Source organism: Rhinolophus sinicus, chromosome 18 (assembly GCF_057876585.1).
Source record: "Rhinolophus sinicus isolate RSI-liver-muscle chromosome 18, RSI-T2T, whole genome shotgun sequence".
Classification (NCBI taxonomy): domain Eukaryota; kingdom Metazoa; phylum Chordata; class Mammalia; order Chiroptera; family Rhinolophidae; genus Rhinolophus; species Rhinolophus sinicus.
The window spans coordinates 91,509,003-91,530,520 of record NC_142518.1 but is presented as its reverse complement, the minus strand read 5'-3'; the positions used below and the strand labels follow the sequence as shown (position 1 = coordinate 91,530,520).

The 21,518-nt window shown below is 47.0% G+C and overlaps 1 protein-coding gene across 3 annotated transcripts in view; it reads right to left on the bottom strand.

Annotated features, from left to right (window-relative positions):
- Positions 1-14,920, bottom strand: part of XPNPEP2 (X-prolyl aminopeptidase 2) — a 32,396-nt gene extending 17,476 nt beyond the window's left edge. For all 3 annotated transcript variants that reach the window (XR_016019937.1, XM_019716994.3, XM_019716995.3), the window contains exons 1-10: positions 14,730-14,920; positions 8,761-8,834; positions 7,184-7,294; positions 5,957-6,020; positions 4,862-4,966; positions 4,524-4,610; positions 3,480-3,626; positions 1,253-1,354; positions 569-650; positions 123-318 (exon numbers count right to left, since the gene is read on the bottom strand). Coding sequence is in view for 2 of the 3 variants with exons in the window: in XM_019716994.3 (XP_019572553.2) it covers positions 123-318; positions 569-650; positions 1,253-1,354; positions 3,480-3,626; positions 4,524-4,610; positions 4,862-4,966; positions 5,957-6,020; positions 7,184-7,294; positions 8,761-8,834; positions 14,730-14,778 (1,017 nt within the window). In the remaining variant the exon portion in view is untranslated. The remainder of the gene's footprint in view (positions 1-122; positions 319-568; positions 651-1,252; positions 1,355-3,479; positions 3,627-4,523; positions 4,611-4,861; positions 4,967-5,956; positions 6,021-7,183; positions 7,295-8,760; positions 8,835-14,729) is intronic.
- Positions 14,921-21,518: the final 6,598 nt, after the last annotated feature.

Genomic DNA, 21,518 nt, shown 5'->3' with positions numbered 1-21,518 from the left:
GCACCATTGTCAACTGAACAACTGCCTGAATGGCTGAGGAGCTGTGGCCCCACTTTAGGTGAGACTTACCAGGGCTAGAGTGGGGGCATTGCCTGGCCTGGGTTGTGGCATGGCAAACCCACCTTGGGTATCACTTTGTAGAGCCCATACATAGTGTAGCTGGTCCCAATCCAGATCCTCACAGCTCCTGTGGCATAGGTTTGGACACTGTCATGGACTTGGCTGTAATCTTCAAGTTGCACACACATGGAGCCTGTGCAGTTGGAGTTCAGATACTGCAGGGTCTCGGAGTTAAAGCGACTCTTGTTTACAAATAATCTGGGTGGGGAGGCAAGATTGAAAAGGTCCTGAGGGTGTCTAAGGACAATCAAAGGACCAGAGGCCCTTTGTTGCTGGAGGTCAGGGAGCTGAGCAGACTGGATTTGGAGTAAGTGGGACCAGGTGTCAAGATGTCAGGAAAAGTTCCAAGCTTGTGGGAAGGCTGCACATTGAGACAGGGTAAGTGGTGCCGCAGTGAGAGGTGGAAATTGGAGGAAGTCTGCCATAGCAAGCCAAGGAAAAACCGTACCTGATGGAGGAGTCCGTGAGCAGTGTGTAGGAATAGAAGAAGGGGTTATAAGGGATGTCACTACTGCGAAGATTGAAGAGCCCTGGAGAAGAGGATTGATGGAGACTATTTATGAGACTGAGCTGCCTGAGGCCAGCCCATCTGACACCTTTGCCCTACTGTTTGCTTTGGCCCCCCCAAAATTGAAAGCAGCACACCTGCTTCATCTACCTTTGCATGTTTCTTAGTCTTTGGGTGGGTGGGGGTGTCTTTGTGGCATGGATGAGAGCTATGGACCCTTTCTCTCAAAAAATGCAGATACCCAGCCAGCAGTCAGCAAGTAGTTTCAGTGGGTTCCCAGATTATCTGAAAAGAGGTACACTGGGTGTGTGAGTGCCCTGGCCAGGCTGCTGGGGGGTGTTTGCTGGGTCTCTTCCCTTTCATGAGACAGAAGCCTTTGCTGCTGTGGTCAGGCCATCCCTCTGGTGGCCTGGGGCCTGGGGGCTGGCCCCAGCTTGCCCTGGGCTTCCTAGTTGCCTTTTTTGGCAGACATGATCTCCTGTCCCCTCCCCTTCTTAGTTCTCACAGGACATGGCCACAGAGCTCACAGAACTGGTGGGTACCTGGTGGTTGGGGAGGATTCCTGCACTGCAGGGCCCAGGAAGCTTGGGGGTTGGGGGGACCCAGGTGCCTCCATGTACTCACAGGCTGTCTCATCAAGTGCTGATAGAAGCACAGCAGTTGGGGCCTTGTGATGCTTCTGCATCTGGCTACGGATGCTAGATACTTTCTCCTGCCAGGTGCTCCCTAGAAGAAAAGAAGCCCAAAGAAAGCATAAGTGACATACCTTGTCTCTGACACTCTGTTCCTGAGAGGGCTCCCTTAGGGCAATAGTTTTTCATTTCTTTAAAAGCACTGGAACTCTTTCTTTGAACAAACTCTTACTTGTGTAATCGTTAGGGGCATGGGCTCTGGACCCAGACTGTCTGGGTTCAAATACTAGCTCTGTCATTACTAGCTGGGTGACCTTGGGCAAATTAGTTAGCACCTCTGTGTCTTAGTTTGCACATGTGTAAAATGAGAATGGATCATAATGATAGTATCTACTTCAATAGGGTTGTTGTGGGGAATCAAATGAATTAATATTTGTAATGCACATAGGATGGTGTCTTGGAGTACAGTAAGTCTGGTATAACTTTCTGATCAACAAATATGCCTGCAGAACAGAGATCAGGAAAGCAGCCCTAGTTGAAGGGAAAAGGGATAGGGTTGGGTCATGTTTAAGCCTCTTCTCTGCAGTAACCCCAGTGCTTAATAAGCCACAGATCTGGGCAAAGCTCTCCATGTACATTATTGTTTTAATTCTTCTTAGCCTTTTTTTACAGAGAAGGAAATTGAGTCTTAGGGGAGGCAAAGTGACCTACCTGGGGTCTTATAGCTGACAAAGAGTGGAGCTGAAATTTGAACCCAGGTTTGTTTGACTACATGGCTCACACTCTTAATCTGTATAGACACTGGACTATCTTGCTAACATTGTCGGTCTCCAAACCTGTCCTTAAACTCGGTGTCACAGAGCTGTCCTTTCTGGGATGCTTGTATCCTGGTCCTAGGACTTTAGTTGCCATCTTTTATTCCTGCTCCCTGTAATGCATGTAGAGTCTACCTCTAGGCAGGGCCAGGAATTTACAGGCAGAAATTAAGAGTCCTAGCTGGGCTCAGAGATTAGCATAAATAACTTAATGTCATTAAAAAGCACTTTATGTCAGGTAAAATGATTCAACAAGAAGCAAATCTTTGGATATGATACACTTTTAGGTTTACTTTATTTTACTGTGATAAAATACACATACCACAAAATGTATAATTTTAACCATTTTAAAGTGCACAATTCAGTGGCTTTAAGAACATTCACAAGATCATGCAGCTACCAAGACTATCTAATTCCATAACATTTTCATCATCCCCAAAGGAAACCCTGTAGCCCTTAAACAGTCACTCCCTATTCCTGCCTTCCCCCAGACCTTGGAAACCACTAATCTGCTTTCTGTCTTAATGGATTTGCCTCTGCTGGAAATTTCATACAAATGGAATTACACAATCTGAGGCCTTCTTGACTGGCTTCTTTCACTTGAATTATGTTTTCAAGGTTTATGGATGTGATACATTTTTGAGACAGCTAATGAAAGCAAATTTACATTGTCTGATACACAAAAATATATTTGAGTAACTAACTTTTCATGTTCTTCCCTTTACTTTTTATATCCTTGAAAACCTATGAGTTGCTTGGGGAGACAGTCTCTCTCAACTTTATAACCTTAGAGACTCAAGAACTTTAACGGTTTCCTGGCCCAGTTCTGGCACGACTATCAGCCCATGAATGCTCAGCTTCCCCTCATTTGTGACAAAACTCACGCAAATTGTCTTCCAGTCCCTGGAAGCTTTTCCCCTTTATTCCCTCCCCTGCCCGACATAACTGCACCCTTCCTTATCTCAATGAGATGAGTTTTATTTTTGATTGAACAGTCTTGGATAGCAACTTTCTTTAAAAACTGTGTCGAGATGCAGAAAAAATGATTCTGCAAGTTATGTCAGAACAGATAAAGAAAATTGGACACAATTTTAACTTGTTTCATCAGACTTGCTATTTTGAAATTTCTCTCCTGCTTTTTTGACTCCTCTCCAAACAACAGATGTGCACGGGCCTTCATATAAAAAAGGGGCCTCTCAGATTGCCCAATATTCCTAGGAACCCCAATCCACGGGCTCATTCAGAAATCTCGGGAAGGTAAGGGATGGTGGTGGCCAAGACACTGATTCACAGTCAGTAGCTTGGTCCTACGAGGATTTTTGTTACTACTTACAAGAATCATAGAGCATGCTGTTATTTTATGATGTATTTAGATGATGTCAACAGACTAGCTTGGGGAATCACCTGTGAATGCCTCCTGCAGGATATAAATGGGCTCACTTGGAACTGGAGGCCTCTCTGACCCCCACACCAGGTCCACAAGGTTGGCTGTGATGGACACCAGCTCTCTGCCAGAGTCTTGGAGGGCCTTGTTATAACTCTCCCAGGAGCCTGCGGAAACAAGAAGGAGTCACTTGTCTGATGCCCATTTATACCTCAGGAAAAATTGTGACTCAAGCAAAGCTGGTCCTTGTCCACTCTGCTTTCTGTTCAGTTTCTGTAGGCCCAGCTGCCCAGAGCCTGTCAAAGCAGCCTGGCCCTCCTGGGTCATGTCCTCTCACCTTCCTCTTTCCACTTTCAAAGCCTAATTTCCCTTAGCCCACTCCAATGCTGTCCACAGCCAATTGGCTAAGCTCATCTTATTAAGTGCCAGTGGTTTTGGGGCCCTGTTTTGGTGCTATCCATTTTAACTGAGCTTCAATGCCATAGCCCAAAGGAATGGTAATGTTTAGGCCATTGGAAAAGCTGTCAAAGAAGCCAGTTCTGAAATGGGAGCCTTTCAGTACATGTTTCTATCCTTGGGGGCAGGCTGGCCAGTTGGCTGGAGCTCCAGAGCTCATGGAGCTATATTCCTGTGGGGAGGGCACTGTGCTTCTTTACTCAGAATCCCTTTCAACTCCTTTGACCCTTCCACACTGCATTCCAGGAGAGGGCTACCAAGTGTTCCTAGTGCCCTAATTGGTAGAGTTCCAGGTCACAGAGGATGGTTCTGGGTTTAAGTAAATCCTAGTCTATTCATCCACTAGATCTTAATGATTGCCTGAGTCTTATAGGTTGGATCTATGCACTCATGACTTAAAATCTGTATTCGTTCTTTTAAACATATTTTCACTACATAATCCATGAATATACTTTTATTGCAAAATATTCTGTAACCACAAGTTCAAATACTCTGTCTTTAGAGTCACTCTGACCCTCCTTCTACCAAGGTATGCTTTTCTACATCCCAGGGAAGCTGAGTCACCTTCATTGGTGTGGACAAATGTAAGGACTGAAGGAAGAACTTACCAATGGAGAAGAGGGAGGGGTCGAAGCCTATAAGCCCCCCAGCAGAAATGTTGGTAAGGAGCCATTTGACAATGGGAACAGTGCCAACTGAGAGAAAGACAGGAAGGAAAACAGAGGTTACTTCCAGAGCCAGCCCTAGGCCCTCCAAGTAGGCTTCTGTCTGTGAGTCCTGCCATGTGTGGCCTCCTTGATAGCAGCCTCAAAGTTTAGGGATGGCCTCGAATTTCCCCAGATTCCCATAGGGACCCAGCATGGCCTTGCATGCACCCCTTACCTGTACGTCCCCAAACCTACTCCAGGTTCCAGGGCTTGGGGGACAAATCCATGCGTCCTTTTACCTTCTTTATGGAGCTCCCAGTTGCAGTCCATCTCCCGTTCAGCCTGGGTCCAATAGCGACTGTCAGTCCAGAGACCTGCTTTCCCCATGGTCACCACTGCGGTTCCTGGGGTAGAACAGAGAAACTTGGAGGCAAGGGTGAAGGTGAGGGTTGTGGTTTTAGTTAGTGCATGTGCAATACAATGCTGGGTCTGAGAATGTCACAGGGGTCTCTGCGAAGAGTTTCTCTTCTCCATTGGGAAGAAATGAGGCAGGAGATGTTAGAAAGCCTTGATGGAAACCAGAAGAAAGGGTGTCCTGGGTCAGGCATCTCTACTTTGTGTTGAGAGCCTCTCCCAGGGGGAGCGTTAGGACTTTTAGCAGGAGAAGTGGGGTCTGCTTTCGGCAGTCCAAAAGAGTCAATGCTGCATGTAGATGCTCTCAGGAAAGATGGTATAGTCAGTATCAAGACTCAGTGTCTTATATGGACACAAAGCTAGGGGCTTAGCTGAGGATAGGCAGAGAAAATAAACCCAGCAACTCTGGCAAAGAGAAAGGCCCATGATGGGAAAGGCAAGGCAGCTTGAAGACCAGGGAAGGAATGTTTAAGGATCAAACAAGTGAAGCTTGGATTCATTCAAGGGGCCAGAATTAGGATGGGAGGTTCTTTCAGAAAGTGGGAGCCCATAAAAGGCTTCTACATTTGTGTCTCATTTGGCTATATGGAGTAATGCTGTCTCTTAAAGGACCAGCAAAGTAAAACTTTGTCTGCAAGTGAGCCATTGTCTGAAGGAAATCAGCAGGCTCCTCGTGGCTAGACATAGAAGTATCAACTGTCCCAGAAAAGGAGCCCAGAGAGGGCTAGGCTGGGCCCGGCTGCAGCAGAGGCAGTGAGCATGGGAGAGAAACCAGGAAGGCCATCTGCCTCATGCAGAAGTGTGTCTATGAGACTGCCTTGGGGAACCTGATGGGGGAGGGGAGGCAGAAAGAATAGCAAGGGGTCTATGGACACTAGGTCTTGGGGTCCTTGGCTGCTGATAACCAGCTATGCCAGGGTATCTGTGACCACCTCTGGGTCGAACAACAGAAGCAATCAGAGCAGGGTAATTGCTGTCACCTGCAGACCCTGTAAAGCCTGTAATCCACGCACGTCGCTTGTCATGTTCGCCAATGTACTCGTTCTAGGAAATCAACAACACCATCATTAACCTTCGTCATGAAGTCGGACTCCACATAGAAGGCTCCCAACTACATCCCAGTTCTTTCTGGTCAGATTTATCCAGTCCTACAAGCCCAGGCATGCTGGGTAATATCTTCCAGGAAGCCCTCTGGAACTCCCCCCAGTTCTCAGGATCTTCCCTTCCTTTAAGCAACTGTATCTCTTGGAATCTAAACCCCACAATCTAGCTCTGGACTGTTCTGCAAAGGAGTCTTGTCTACCCAGCCAGAATGCAAATTCTGTGCAGTCTGGGATCATGTCTTTTGGTTCTGGGATCATGTCTTTTGGAAGGGTTCTCCCATCCAGCTGTCCCTCTCCCTCCCCAGTCTAGCACAGTACACTGAGTACAACATAAATAACTTCTGAAGAGGGCTTTACACATTATTGTATTTTGATCCTCATAATCCTCGGAGACAGACTGCATTATTCCCATCTTGCAGAAGAGGAAACTGAAGTTCAGACACTTACCCAAGGTTCTTAGCCTTTCCCAGCAGGTGGGAAAACTAATTCAAATAATCTTACTGACGCTGAAAATTCCTTCTCTTCCAACTGGGCTGGTGCTGGGAAGGTGGATGGGGTGGAAGTGGAACCAGTGGTGGGAAAGGGTGGGATGGGTGGGCAGGGGAGCTGCTTTGGGAAAAATAGTTCTTCAGACCATGTTGTTTCCTGTCTGCTCCCTCTCCCCCAGCTTACACCCCAAACTCACGTAGTCTGGGGCTCTGGATAATTTCAATGTTCCATCCATTAGGTTATGGGAAGGGCTGAGCTAGAAGGGAGCTTAGCATTCTTCCAGTCCAATTCCCAGCCCACATTCTAGGGTAGGGTGCCCTAAACATTCATTCTGGATCTGCCATCTAGGAATTGATCAGAATCGACTCTGAAGTTATTTATAGTTTCATTGCCTGAGGTCAAGAAGATTTGGCAATATCTTCTCTCCAGTGTAAAGGATTACATTCTTTCAGCTGTCTCAAACTCCCGTGTCTAAGCTCCCCACTTCTTTCCTTTTGCCTGTCAAATCCTGTCTCTGCCTTCAGGAGTCTTAACAGCCTCCTGTTTGTGGCCTGTTCTCATAGGCTGACCAGGTGTAGCACAGAGGGCAATGGTGGGGGCGAAGCCATCCCCTACCATGTGAGCATCCGTGTCCGGGATGATGTAAGCAGAGAGATTCTTGGTGGACATCTGCTCGCGGAGGGCTGCAAGCTGTGCTGTGGTATTGACCGCAGTCATTGGAAGGTACTGACATGTGACAGGAAGACACCAAGACACAGACACACATTGCTTAGAGAAAGTGATGCCAGAGGAGCCACCAGCTTCTCTTTAGGCAGGGGTTTGGGTGGGTAGGCTTGGCCAGCGTGGAGAGGAATGGGGTGGCAGGTGATGTTACAGGTTGGTCTAGATTAAGCTGCCTGGGCTGAGTAGAGATGGAGGTATTGAAGAGCTTAGAGAGGGGTCCTTTGTGATAATAATGGGACCTGAGTCTGGGATGGGGTGTGGGTGAGTTACAGGGATCTGAGCACTGGCACTGGGTCAGGCTGGTGGAACCGTCTCTCGTTGGATACCTTGGGGGTGATGTTGACAATTTAGCAAATAAAAATACAGATGACCACCCAGTCACATTTGAATTTCAGATAAACAATGAATAATGTTTTAGTATAAGTATGTCTCATGAACAATTTGGGGTATAGTTATATAAAACATTTTGCATTATTTGAAATTCAGATGTAACTTGGCATCCTGTATTTCATCTGGCAACCAGAGACTTTTTCAAGTTTCCACTCACTGGTCTCCAATGGCAGAGGAGAGTAAATGAGTACCCGAAGTAGTTTGGGACATTGTCCAGAAAGATCCTCTCCAAGATAAAGGCTGCTTTAGCTTTAAAATATAAAACACATTTTTATTTGTTTGTTTTGTTTTGCCTTTGCTTCACAATATATCCATGTTTGTTTTAATGTAAAGGTAATGTGGCTGGCCCACCACCTGCCTGCCTTAGTAGTCTCATAAAGTTGACATTGCAAGCAGATATACTCCTGAGCCTTAGTGGCTGCTGGCAGTCTCACTAGCTCTCACCTTTTTGCCCACCCCTCCCTGGGGAAACTCTTTTGCCCTACTCTGGTGGTGGAAAGAATCGCTTTGGTCTCCAGCCAGGGAGCGGATGACCTTTCAACTTCAGTCTATTGGGCCTTCTCCGGGTCTTCACACCCTAGATCTCCCACTCTTTCCCTTCTGCTGCCTCTTGTAGCCTTCTGTCTCCCCTTCTCCTCCCTTCTGTGCCTTCCCCTTCACTGTTCCTCTAGAATTTTGGTTTTCTTTTCTCCCATCCTCCTCCTGGCCTCTGCCTGACTCAGCCAAAGTTTAGTTAGGGGCCTCCTACCCTCCTTCTTGCTCTTCCTCCCTCCCTCTAGCAGGGCTGCCCAGGCCCAAGAGAGGACTATAGTAGATAACCAGCTTTGGGAATGGGTGGGAGGGAGGAATGGGGGTGCATGTTAGGCACATAAGAATGTGCTGCCTGCCCTGAGGGATGTTAATCAGAAACAGTGACCCCAGAGTACAGAAATCAGGAGAAAGGCTGGAAGAAGGAGAGCATAGCAACTGAGCCAGTAGGAGAAGGGGAGGATAATGGGAGCTGTGGGGCAGGGTTGGGGCAGGTTGTGGTGTGGGGGTGCCGGGATGGGGGCCAGGGTGGGGCCCAGCCAAGACCTCACCTGAGGGCTGGTTGAACAGTTTCTTACATCCTCTGTTTTTAGGTCCACTGGCTTTGGATGACCCCAGGTATAAGCTAGAAACCAGAAAAAAAAAAATCCAGGGTCACTTGGAGATCAGATAGTTTCTAGAGAGCACAGGGACATGTTCCCCAACCCTCTTCCCCATCCCTGCAGGGCCTCCATCCTTTGAAACACATGATGCTGTCTAACTCTTCTTGAGGATAAAAATAATTACATTTCATCGGAAATCAGGCTGAATTGGATGGCACCCTGGGCCACAATCAAAGAAACCTGATGCATCAACAAGTGGTTGTCATTTTTAGATTGGTTTTAGTGCTCATTAAATCAATTTTTTTTCTAATCTAATTGGGTCTTTTCAGGGTCTACCCAACTAGAAAAGTAGTGTATAAATTAAGCTTTTGTGATCAAATTTTATTAGAAATGCTCTAGAGGATCTCACTAAGTAAACACCACAACTTCATTTTACTCTTCTATAAATCTAATTTTAGGTGTGATCAAACAATACGGTGAATGTTTAAATAAAAAAAATTATTATAGTAAAAGACACATTGCCATTAATTCACCTCAAAATACTCCCCATCGTTCTTGCCACTTTCTGAAGCAGTTCTGGAAGTCCCTTTCCATGAGTGCCTTTAGTTGCACTGTCATAGCTGCCTTGATGTCCTGAATCATTTTGACTTTGGGGAAGAGCCAGAAGTTGCACTGTGCCAGATCCAGTGAATAAGGTGGGTGAGGACACACTGTAATGTTTTTATTAGACAGAAATTGCCATATACCAGAAGCGATGCGTGACATGGAGTGTTGTCATGATGGAGGATGATTTACATCACAGTTTAAAACACACCTTCTCTCAACCGTAGCTCACACCCGACTGACTGCACGGAACAAGTTAAAACTTGTCACACACTGTTACTAAAGTTTGATTCACCACTTCTTGTATTGAAGATCCCTGCCTTTCCCTTGGATGGCACATGACAGCAGCATTGACCGTATTTTGTGACCACAATGGAAAGGCTCCATGTCACACATTGCTTCTGGTATGATGATTTCTACAAATAAAAACAATTACAGTGTGTTATCATCCACCTTATTCACTGGATCTGGCACCTTGCAACTTCTGGCTTTTCCCCGAAGTAAAAATGACCATCAAAGGTAAATGTTTTGAATTGGTTCAGGACATTGAGGCAGCCACAAGAGCACATCCAACGACACTCATGAAACAGGACTTCTAGAACTGCTTCAGAAAACGACAAGAATGATGGGATAAGGGTGTTTGAAGCGAGGGGAAGTATTTTTTTAAATATAATTGATTTTTGTTTTATTATTTATTTATTTATTTATTTATATATTTTTTGTTTCAGGTGTACAAAGCGACATAATAATTAGACATTTAAGCCCCTCATAAAGTGATAACCCACCCCCCAAGCTACCACCCCTTTGACATCTTATGTAGTTGTTATAATACCATTGACGATCTTCCCTATGTTGTATTCTACATCCTGTGACTGTATATACCTATATATTTAGTTATAGTTGACATTCAATATTATTCTACTTCAGCTCTTCAGGTGTATTGCACATTGGTCCGGCATCTACAGAGTCTATGACGTGATCCCCCTGATAAGTCCAGTGCCCATCTGGCACCTTACATGATCTTTACAGCATTGTTGATTATATTCCCCATACTGTATTAACTATCAATTTATATTTCTTCATGCCTTCACCTTTTTCACCCTGTCCCCAACCCCATTTTCATCTATCACCCTGATAGATCTAGTACCTATCTGGCACCATACATAGTTATTACAATATTATTGACTATATTCCTTATGCTATACCCTACATCCCCATGACCACTGTATAACAACCAACTTGTACTTCTTTATCCCTTACCCTTTCACCCATCCTTAACCTCTCTCCCATCTTAAAGAAGTCCCTCTAAGATTCCTTGTAATACTGGTTTGGTGGTGATGAACTCCTTCAGCTTTTTCTTGTCTGGGAAGCTCCTTATCTGTCCTATCTTCTACCTCCCTGGCTGGATCCTCTGCTTCATGTAATCTATGGTTTATTCCCTATAATATATTTTTCATTTCCATTATTGTATCCTTTATTTCTGACTGGTTCTTTTTTATGGTTTCCATCTCCATTTTTATGCTTCCTATCTCTCTGTTGAAATTCTCCCTGGATCATTGAGCATTCTTATAACCAGTGTTTGAAACTCTGCATCTGACAAGATTGCTTGTCTCTGTTTCACTTAGTTCTTTTTCTGGTGCTTTGTTCTGTTATTTTATTTGGGACATGTTTCTTTGTCTCCTCATTTTGGCTGCCTCCCTGTGTTTGTTCCTATGCATTAGGTAGGACTGTTATGTCTTCCAGTTTTAGTAGAGTGGTCTTATGTATTAGGTGTGCAATGAGGTTCAGTGGCACAGTCTTTCTGGTCACTTGAGCCACGCACTCCAGGTGTGTATCTTGTGTGCGTTGAGCCTTGGTTGATAATTACACATAAATGTTAGGGACTGACCCTTGGGCTGGCTGGTTGTGAGGACTGGCCTTGACTACAGAAAAAGAGTTGTTGTGCAGGAGCTGATGCAATGGAGCAGGATCTGCCTCAGCAGGACTCTGGCGCCTGCCTAATCCACCCCTTGTGTGTGTCATAGTTGGAGGCAGCTGGGTGATGCTCCAGCTTGTTTTGAAGCTGGCCACTGGGAGTGCCAACCGCAGGACCACCTTGGAGGGGATCCACTGTAGGTCTACTTTAGCTTCAGCTCATGCTCTACCTGGGGCCACCGAGCAGGAGCCAGAAAGAAATCTGCAGATGGCTGCTGCCCATGCTGTGCTTGGAAGTGCCTGGGGAGGCCAAGCTGCTGCCACTAGTGCTGGCCTAGGACTGCTCTGCCAGAGGTACAGGACATGCTCAAGCCAGATGCTGCTTGTCTGGGTTCCGTGAACCTTTGAGAGACCTTAGGAAAGTGCAACTTGAGCCAAAGCAGGTGGTCTGCATGAACAAACCACTGAAAGCAGCCTGGGTGTGCCCAAAATTTGGGCGGGGCCATGTCTCAAATCACTAGAGCGTGGCGAACTAATGGTGGAGACTCAGAAATGGTGGCAGCCTGTGTCTGCACGCTGGGAGAGGGGACAGCTCAACAAAGAAACAATAGTCTCCACCAGTTTCCCTGTCCAGGAGAAAGCCTCCTCTCCAGCCCCCGTCCCATGCCAGACAACTCATTTCTCCCCCCATATGTCCCTGCTTCCTTTCCAGCTACTGCCCCAGCGCTGGAGCTCAGAGCAAGTGATTTCATTGGTGGGTAAGTCTGCATGCAGTCCCTTTAAGAGGAGCGCCTGGGGGCCAGCTCAGGCAGTTAGCTCCATGCTTCTAACTCCGAAGGCTGCTGGTTCGATTCCCACATGGGCCAGTGGGCTCTCAACCACAATGTTGCCAGTTCAATTCCTCAAGTCCACAAGGGATGGTGGGCTCTGCCCCCTGCAACTATGATTGAATACGGCACCTTGAGCTGCGCTGCCTCCCAGATGGCTCAGTTGGTTGGAGCGTGTCCTCTCAACCACAAGGTTGCCGGTTCGACTCCCGCAAGGGATGGTGGGCTGTGCCCCCTGCAACTAGCAACGGCAACTGGACCTGGAGCTGAGCTGTGCCCTCCACAACTAAGACTGAAAGGACAACTTGACTTGGAAAAAAGTCCTGGAAGTACACACTGTTCCCCAATAAAAGTCCTGTTCCCCTTCCCCGATAAAATCTTTAAAAAAAGAGGAGCGCCTGTGAGTGCAGCCGCAGTAAGTGTCACTCAGTCACAATGTCCTCTGGTTTTCACAACCAGAAATTATGGGGACTTCTCTCCCCGGAAGTGGAACCCTGGGCTGGGGTGGGGCTGGGACCTCTTGCTCCTTTAAGGGGTGGCGGGGACAACCACAGCCAAAATAGCCCTCCCAATCTTTAATGGTCACATGCGGGTGTGGGACCAGCCTGTTCCGTGTCTCTGATCTTCCTACCAGTTTGGAGGTGGCTTCTTCTGCAAGTCCTTAGTTGAAAGGCTTCAGTTCAGCTTGATTTTAGGTACATCTCAATAATGGTTGTTTTGTAGATTAGTTGTTATTTTGATGTGGTTGTGAGAGAAGGTAAATACAGCATTTACATACTGCACCATCTTGGTTGTCCCCCTATCACGAGGGGAAGTATTTTGAGGGGGATTAATGCCAATGTGTCTTTTACTGTAATAATTAAAAAAAAATTAAACATTCACCGTAGTTTTTGATCACATCTCATCATATATTGGGTTTACTTAAATTCAAGGCTGACTTGTACCATTTATAATCCAAATCTCTGGTATTTTTAAATACATAAGACAGGCAATCTCAGTCAGACATTGTCACCTGGTGGGGAAAGGTGGGTTAGCATTAAAGAACTACTATGTGCCAGACACTGAAGTCAGCGATTTATCTATAGCATCTCATTTGATACTTGCAACAACTCTGTGAAGTGGGTATTATTGTCTACTTTCTATTGAGGAGGAAGCTAAGGTCCAGGTAAGGCTTTACCCCAAATTTGGTTTGACCCAAAGAGTCATCCAGTATTCATTGATCATTGCCCAAGTACCGACTCTATGCCAGGTACTGGGCTAAGTCCTACAGGCTCTGTACCCGGAAACTCCAGTGGTTTCTGATAGTGCTTCCTTTTAGCCTAGCCCCCCAACTTTCAGGGAGGATCTCTCCAGAGGGTAATAAGGGCCTGAGTATGGGGAGGTATTAAACTTTTACTTTCTGAGTAAGCTGAGCTACAGGAGGAAGGAGGGTGGATAGGGGTGTAACACCATGAATGCCCTGCTTGGCTGTCTTGGTGTCATAAAATCCAGGGGGAGATAAGATGCATACTGTTGATTTAAGAAAATGAATCCTTATTACTGCATGAGCAGATCTCTGGCAAAAGGATGGTGCTAACACACCAACATGAGAAGCAAAACTCAGCCAACCTGTGTTCTCTGGACACCCAGATTGCTTTTCTCTGAGGCGTGAGCTGTGGTTCCAAGGGTCAGGCTCTGCAGCTGAATCATTCTGTGGTCCCTGGCACAGGCCCTGGCACTTGAGAGGTGCTCAGGAACTGGGTGCTGAATGAAGGAGCAGGGTCTTGCTCACAGAGAGCAAAGGGAAGGGAGGCTTCCCTAAGGCTGGAGGTGGAGAGGATGTGGAGGCTGCTAAGCTGGGCACTTAGTTGTGACCAAAGAGGACAAGCAGGGCACCATAGGGGTAAAGAAGACCAAAGTTAATTAGGCTCCTCCGAGCCCTCTTCTTGATTAGGCCTTGACTTTGGCCTTCATATCAATCCTGTTTTTGCTGGGCCTGCATTGCCCAGTCTTAGCAAGAATCTTGCTAAGTCAGTTTAGAGAGAATCCCCAACCCTTAATATCTGATCACCTTTGATATCTTATCAAATTCCCACACCCTACCCTTGATATCTGATAACTTTGGCTTGCCTGCAACAAGAATCCTATTAAGTCAGTGTAGCAAGATTCTCCCTACCTTTGATGTCTCCTCTTAGGAAGTTTCTATCCTCTGACCCCCTCACTCTCCTCATTGACCATCTTTGCTGTATTCGGACATGAGTCTGATCTTTCTCCCCTGTTGCAATGCCCCTATTACAATAGTCTTGAATAAAATCTTCCTTATTCTTTTAACAAGTGCTAGAATCACTTTTTCTTTAACAGATAGGGATGGAAACATGCCAAACCAGACTTGACCTGAGTCTTGAGGGTCCCAAGGACTGGCCCTGGGGTTCTTCTTCCTCAAGATGGAGAGGGGGAACAAGAAATAAAGAGATAATCTGGGCCCCAGCCCTCATTCCAAACCTTTTCAAACCCAGTAGGGGAGGCCAGAGCTGCTTTCCTGCTGGACCTGCCTTCCCAGCATACAAGGGGAGGTTGAGACCGGGATGCACATACCACAGAGGAGAATAAGCCAGGAGTAGCAGCGCCAGGAAGCCAGAGCCATGGAGTCTCCAGATGCTGGTGCTGAGTGAATAGAAGAACAATGGAGAGTGGGCAGGTCTCTTCCTTCCCTGGCCTCTCCCTCCAGAGCTTTCCGGGACAGGAACAGCAAGGGGGTGGGGACTTGGGAGGAGGTGTCAGGCTGATGGATGGAAAGTCCCCTTTTGATCTGTTCTTTCTGAAGGCTCCAGGAGTCAAAATGGGCAGAGAATTCTCTGCTGGCTTCCAGTCACCTGGAATAAGGTGTGGCCTGCTCCGGGCAGAGTCCAAAGATCTCTGAGACAAAGGAGCAGCAGCTGGTCTCAATCAGCCTGCTTCTACCAGCTCCCTGTGTAGCAGCCAACCTCAGCTATTACTGAATTCTGTCCCCCTCCATCTGGCAAGCTGTTTCCCATTAGCTCCCCCACCCTGGGCTCTGGCTATAGTTCCACTTTTCTTTCAAGATGGATGTTTATTGTTCCTCCTCTTCTGAGCTGGCCTGTCTCAGAAAAAGCCAACGTCCTCTCTCCCTGGTTCCTGGGAAGCCCTACTGCAGCCCTTGGGGAAGATGAGTTTAGCTGGAGAGTTACTCTCTTGAGCTGGGATGAGACCCCCTTAGAAGAGCCCACTCTGTAAAAGTGCTGCCAGCCATTGGCAGAGGGGAAGTCTGTCCTTCTCTTGGGGCTGTTAGTGCCATTCACCCCTGAAAGGAAACAAGGGCCAAAGGTTTATTTGGAGGGATAAGGAGACACCACTGAAGAGGGAAGAAGACCCAGAAAGGGGAATTTGGGGGCTCCAGAAGACAGATTTGGTTAACTGGACATGGACTTTTTGCCATAGCTTCTAGAACAGGGCTTTGGTTCCCCTGCAGTCACTCCTAACCAGCATGACTTCCTACGGAGGAAGTGGAGAAACTGAGTCCAGCCTTGTCACCACACCCTTTGCATCAGAGGACAGCTCATTGCACCAGTGTCAATGCAGTTCCCAGTAAATGCCCTCTAGAATCCTCAGCCAGAAAGGAATACTTCCAAGAGACAAACAGACCCAATGGACATGTGCTAACCTAGCCTGGAGGGCCACAGAAGCAAACTACCCATTCCTTTTTATTTTATTTTAAACGTATTTACACTCTGCTTATGTCCACAAGTTTAAGGCAGCTTTCAAAGGATCCAAATACAATAAAATAGACCATTTTGAAGAAGGAAAGGGGGCCTTCATGGGACTCCCTGAAGGAGAGGAATCTAAATGAGAGAGGAGTTTCAGTGAATTCCACTTCCAGGAATAAAAGCTGAGGGCAGAGCCCAGGGCCTCACAGGATAGACTGGGGACAAGCACTGCAAGGACCCTGTGTGATTCTGGGACTGCTGACACTCCCGCTGTCTTTTCCCTGCCTCCTCCCCACTCCACTCCAGGTTGAGAATGAAGTTATTCCCAGAGACCAGAGAACTGGGGAAATGCCCCCCTCAAAGGCCCTTCCCTCCCCCTCTGTACCATATTAGCCATCTTGAAGGGCAAGCAGGTCAACTTGATGGGATCATGTGGGGACAGTCAGGGGGCAGATGACCCTGAAGACAGCTGTCTAGGACAAACAGCCCTGCCTTTACCAGTAAGCCTAGAAGCCAGACTGCCAGGGTTTCAATCTCAGCTCTGTCACCCACTAGCTGCATGGTACTGAGCAAGCGACTTTACTTCTGTGAGCCTACAATTTCCTCACCTGTGAAATGGAGTAATAATAGTAGTGTTAACTTCTTAGAGGTGTGGTGAGGATTAAGTGGGTTAATGTCTTTGAAGCTCTCAGAATATACTTGCCATGAGGAGTCAATGCTATATAAGTGTATGTTGAGCCAAACACCTAACTAGAAATCAAAGGTATCTCATCTATACTTTGTTCTTTCTGCCCCTAGCATCCAACACTGCTGAAATGGCAGTTAATGTTATACCTAGATCAGCTGGGCTGAAGTGCCAAGTCAAAGCAAATAAACCTATAGGCATCCATCCCTCCCCCATCTTTTGGACTCTGCCTGGGGGTGGTCTCGGAGGCTACCAAGGCTCTGCACTGTAGTCAGCCCTCTGTTTCTGTCCCCAGCGTCCCTGTCTTGGCCAGGGTGGCAATAATGACCTCACCTGCCTTCCCCCTCAGCTCCTCCCTTATCTCCTTATCTCGAAACCAATGTCTTTAGTCATCAGTTTGGGGTACTTGAACCCAATTTGGCAACAGGCCTGAAGTGGAAAGCAATGATTCAGGGTGGGGAGGGTTAATGGTCAAGAGTTCTTGTATTAAAGATGTTTGGAAGGTCACTGGAGTCTTGCTGTAGCCTGCACAGGCAGCCCATGTCTGCTTGCCTCACTTTTTGGCCCAAGGTCATAATCTGAAATTGGAGAAGTTCTTTTCAGGGTCTGTCCTGTTCATGTCTCTTTTTTGCACCCTGATCCCTCCCCAGGCTTGTCACCCTGCCTTCTGATCTGGGCCTACCCTCTCCAGGCACCAATGCCTACTGTCAGAATGTACCTACCTGACTGGCATTTTCTCCCACTCAGTGATAGTGAGGGTCCACAGTTCACAGATAGTAGGTGAATCACAGTTCAGATCATGATAACAAACCATTTCATGAATGACTGAGAAAATGCACGGAAAGTGACCAGCTTCCAAGCAGCTCTGCTGTGGGACCCTCTGAAGGAGTGGAACCCAAGGGAGGCCTGAGAAACAAAGTGACAGCCAGCAGGCCAGAATGGCAGAGGGCATTCTGGCAGCCTTGGGGAGCAGCAGGGAGCTATCATTGGCAGGAGAGGTACAGAAATGGCACTGAAGGCAGTAGTCAAGGGGAAGGTCAGCAGTCGGGGCAGATTGGCAGCAGTGACGTAAACAGCAGCCCAAGAAGGCATGGGCAGATAGCGCCATGGCTTGGAGCCGCCTGTGGCAGCAATAAAATCAGAGCTCTGAGAACTGCAAAACAACTCCTTGGGGATGTCCCAAGATACTGAGGATGAAATCTTGAAAGGAGGCCTGAGGTGCTGCAGTTATTTAGATGAGAAAGGGGCATCTGACCTAACTGTTGATGTGACCTCGGAGGCTGAGAGACTATACACCCTGGTGGCATATCATATTACTGCTACTTCCAAAACCCCTTCCCACCCTTCCATCAGGTTTGTTAACTATGTTGGGAGACAGGTAGGATCCTCCCCTGCAGAAGAGGAGACAGGATGGAGAAGGATAGCGGCTTGGCCCAGGTCTAAGCTGACCGGTGGCAGAGCTGGGACTCAAATCTGGGTGTGGGGGCCTTCAGAGCCCCTAATCCCTCCATTGGGCCTCACTGTTGTCCCTATCTGAAGTTCTTCTGTGGCTTCCACTGTCATCGGGATAGAAGTCAATCTCTTCAGCCCAGTGGTCAAGGCCTCCCTCTCTGATTTGTCCCATCACCCATCTCTTCTTATCTATATTCTCTCCATCCATCAGAGATGAGCTCAAAAGTCACCTCATCCACCAAGCTCTGACCTCCATCTCAAATTCATCCTTCCATCATGGAGGCTCCCATAACATTTTGTGTGAACCTCTATTTTAAAAGCTTTGCCATAACCCTCTGCTTTCTTGACTCTTCCCTCCTATGCCACCTGTCCTTCAGTGCAGGAGCTTTTATTTATTTTTCCCCCCTTTCTTCCACCTCCCTCCCCACTCTGGTTTAAGCATTGTTTCTTGGTTTAGTTGTGTAGGACACAGCTCTCTGGCCCATGCTGGCATTATGAGCCTTGCACTTATGAGCATTGTGCTCCCCCTGGCTGAGGTAGTCGGTCACCAGTCGTTGGTTGGCCGCTCACAGCAGCTCACGGCCACTCATGCTGGCTACTGGCCGCTCATGGTGGCACATGGTAGCCCACGGCAGCACAGCTCTAGGGAGAACCATTGTTCACAATCTTAGCTGTAGAGGGCACAGCTCACTGGCTCATGTGGGAATCGAACCGGCAACCTCGGCTTTAGGAGCACGGCGCTCCAACCACTTGGGCCACCGGGCAGGCCCTGCTTTTATTTTATTACTTTTATTTTACTTTATTTTGTTTATTTTTATTGGGGAGAATTGGGGAACAGTGTGTTTTTCCATCAACTCCAAGTCATTGTCCTTCAATCTAGTTGTGGAGGGCGCAGCTCAGCTCCAAGTCCAGTTGCCGTTTTTTTTTTTGTTTGTTTTTGTTTTTCGTTTTTTAAATTTATTTTTAAAATTTATTGGGGTGACAATTGTTAGCAAAATTACATAGTGTACAATTCTGTATTACATTATCTATAAATCCCATTGTGTGTTCACCACCCAGAGTCAACAACAAAAAAACAAACAACCCAATTGAAAAATGGGCAGAGGACTTGAAGAGACATTTCTCCAAAGAGGACATACAAATAGTAAATAGACATATGAAAAAATGCTCAACATCACTAATCATCAGAGAAATGCAAATCAAAACCACAATGAGATATCACCTCACCCCAGTCAGAATGGCTATCATCAACAAGACGAATAGTGACAAGTGTTGGAGACGCTGTGGAGAAAAAGGAACCCTCATACACTGTTGGTGGGAATGCAGACTGGTGCAGCCGTTATGGAAGGCAGTGTGGAGGTTCCTCAAAAAATTACGAATAGAATTGCCATATGACCCAGCAATCCCTCTCCTGGGTTTTTTTTTTCAATCTTTAGTTGCAGTGGGCACAGTCCACCATCCCATGCGGGAATCGAACCATCTGTTGTTGAGAGCCCCGCGCTCTAACCAACTGAGCCATCCGGCTGCCCCTCTGGAAGCTCGGTGGCAGCTCATTGTCTTCAGTCTAGTTGTGGAGGGCACAGCTCACTGGCTCATGTAGGAATTGAACCAGCAACCCTGTTGTTCATAGCTCACGCTCTAACCAACTGAGCCATCCGGCCACCTCAGGAGCTTGATTTTATAAATCTTTGCATGCACCAAAACATACAGGTCAGAGCCCAGTGAAGAGTGGACTCAACACAAGTTTGGATAATTGACAATACACCTCAACAGCCTCTAACTTGAAAGAAATGTCCTTAATACCCTTGACGGGGGGAGGGGCAATTGTTTAGCCTCCAGAAGGCTGCCATGGTGCTATTGGGTACCCCTTCCCTCACATCTGCCCCACTTTGACAAAAAGTCTATATTGGTCGTGTGTGTGTGTGTGTGTGTGTGTGTGTGTGTGTGTGTGTGTAGGGGGTGGCCAAGGGGTAGAGGCAAGAGTTCCTTTCATGGAACATGGAAGCTGGTCTTTGTTGAGATGTGACCCAGGACCTTTCCACCCAGCCATCCAGGCAGCAGGAAGCAGGATTATCCCCTCACAATGAGGGTTGGACTTCTCTTTGCTGTGATTGGTGCGACCAGTGAGTAGCTCGTTTAAGCAGCTTCCAGCTGCCTATGGCTCCTCCTACTCATGGAATAAGTTGGTAGTTACGGCCCAGGAACTTTGTTAGGGAGACATAGTGGACCTGGCTGAAGCCCCAGTTAGCTTGGTTTGATTCTATGGGCACAGACTGAGTCAGACCCTGAGCCCTGGCTGAGTCCTAAACCCAGTCAGTCGTGTCACAAACCTGTGCTGCCCCCTCAGAAACCTTGCATTAGGAGTCGCTAGAGCAGCATTGTGGCTCACCAGGGTGCCAGTCGATTCTATTCAAACCTCCATTTGGTGGTTCTTGGGTACTCTCCCAACTATCTGATCTCTTTGGTAGCCTAATCCTTTTACTTCTCCTCCATCTTATGCCTCTCTCCTCACCATTGTCACTCCAGCCACACTGCCCTTCTTTTAGCAACACTTACTCTCCATACTCCTTCTTCTTCAAGTCTCCTTAAGTGTCACTGCATCTGGGAAGCTTTCCCTGAACCCCCCCACCCCCCGCTAGGTGGAATCTCCCTATTAGTTCTTTTACTGCCTTTGTCACAGTTCCCATTATCTGCCTCCTGACACTTTCCCAGTCATGTAGAGGACCATGGCGACCAGCTCAGGGCTACTTCTCCCCAACACGTCTGCCATTACCCTGGGTGACATCAAGGTTCCTTTCAATGATTCATATCATGTTCTAGTTCTTCATGTTCAAAGTCCCTCAGTTCAAAGCCCTTTCTCCACTCTTCCTTAATCTCTCATACCACAAACAGCATCTTGGGCCTCATCATTGCTGGGATCACGGTTCTCTGATATACTGAACCCCAGTCTCTCATTCTCTCATCACATCCTCTTTTCATTGTGGTGATAGTCTTCTCTCCCTCACTAATATTACACCTGCTTTTTCACTTCACTGAAATTTCCTGTCACTTACCCTATGCTTCTCCTCTCCATTTATCAGCATCCCTTGGTCTCATTTCCCTCCCTATTTGGTCCAAACTACAAAACCCATCATTCAACCTCCCTTTTTTCTAACACTCTTCTGTCCCTTTGTCCTTCCACTACAACCATCCTGCCAATCTCCGTCCTCAGGTGAAGCATGCTCACACCCCAGAGCCTTTGCACATACTGTTCACACTACTAAGAATGCTCTTTTGTCCAGATATCAACATAGCTCATCCTACTTCATTCAGATCTCTGTTTAAATGTCATCTCTTCAGAGAGGCCTTTCTTGATCTCATTATTTAAACAGAACCTGTGTCATTTTTTACCCCCTTATTCTGTTTTATTTATTGTTCAGAGCATTTACCTGATATTATATTATATATCTGTTTGTATGTTTTTTGTGAATTTCTCTCACTAGTATGCAAGCTCCATTAAAGTAGGTACCCTATTTATTTTGT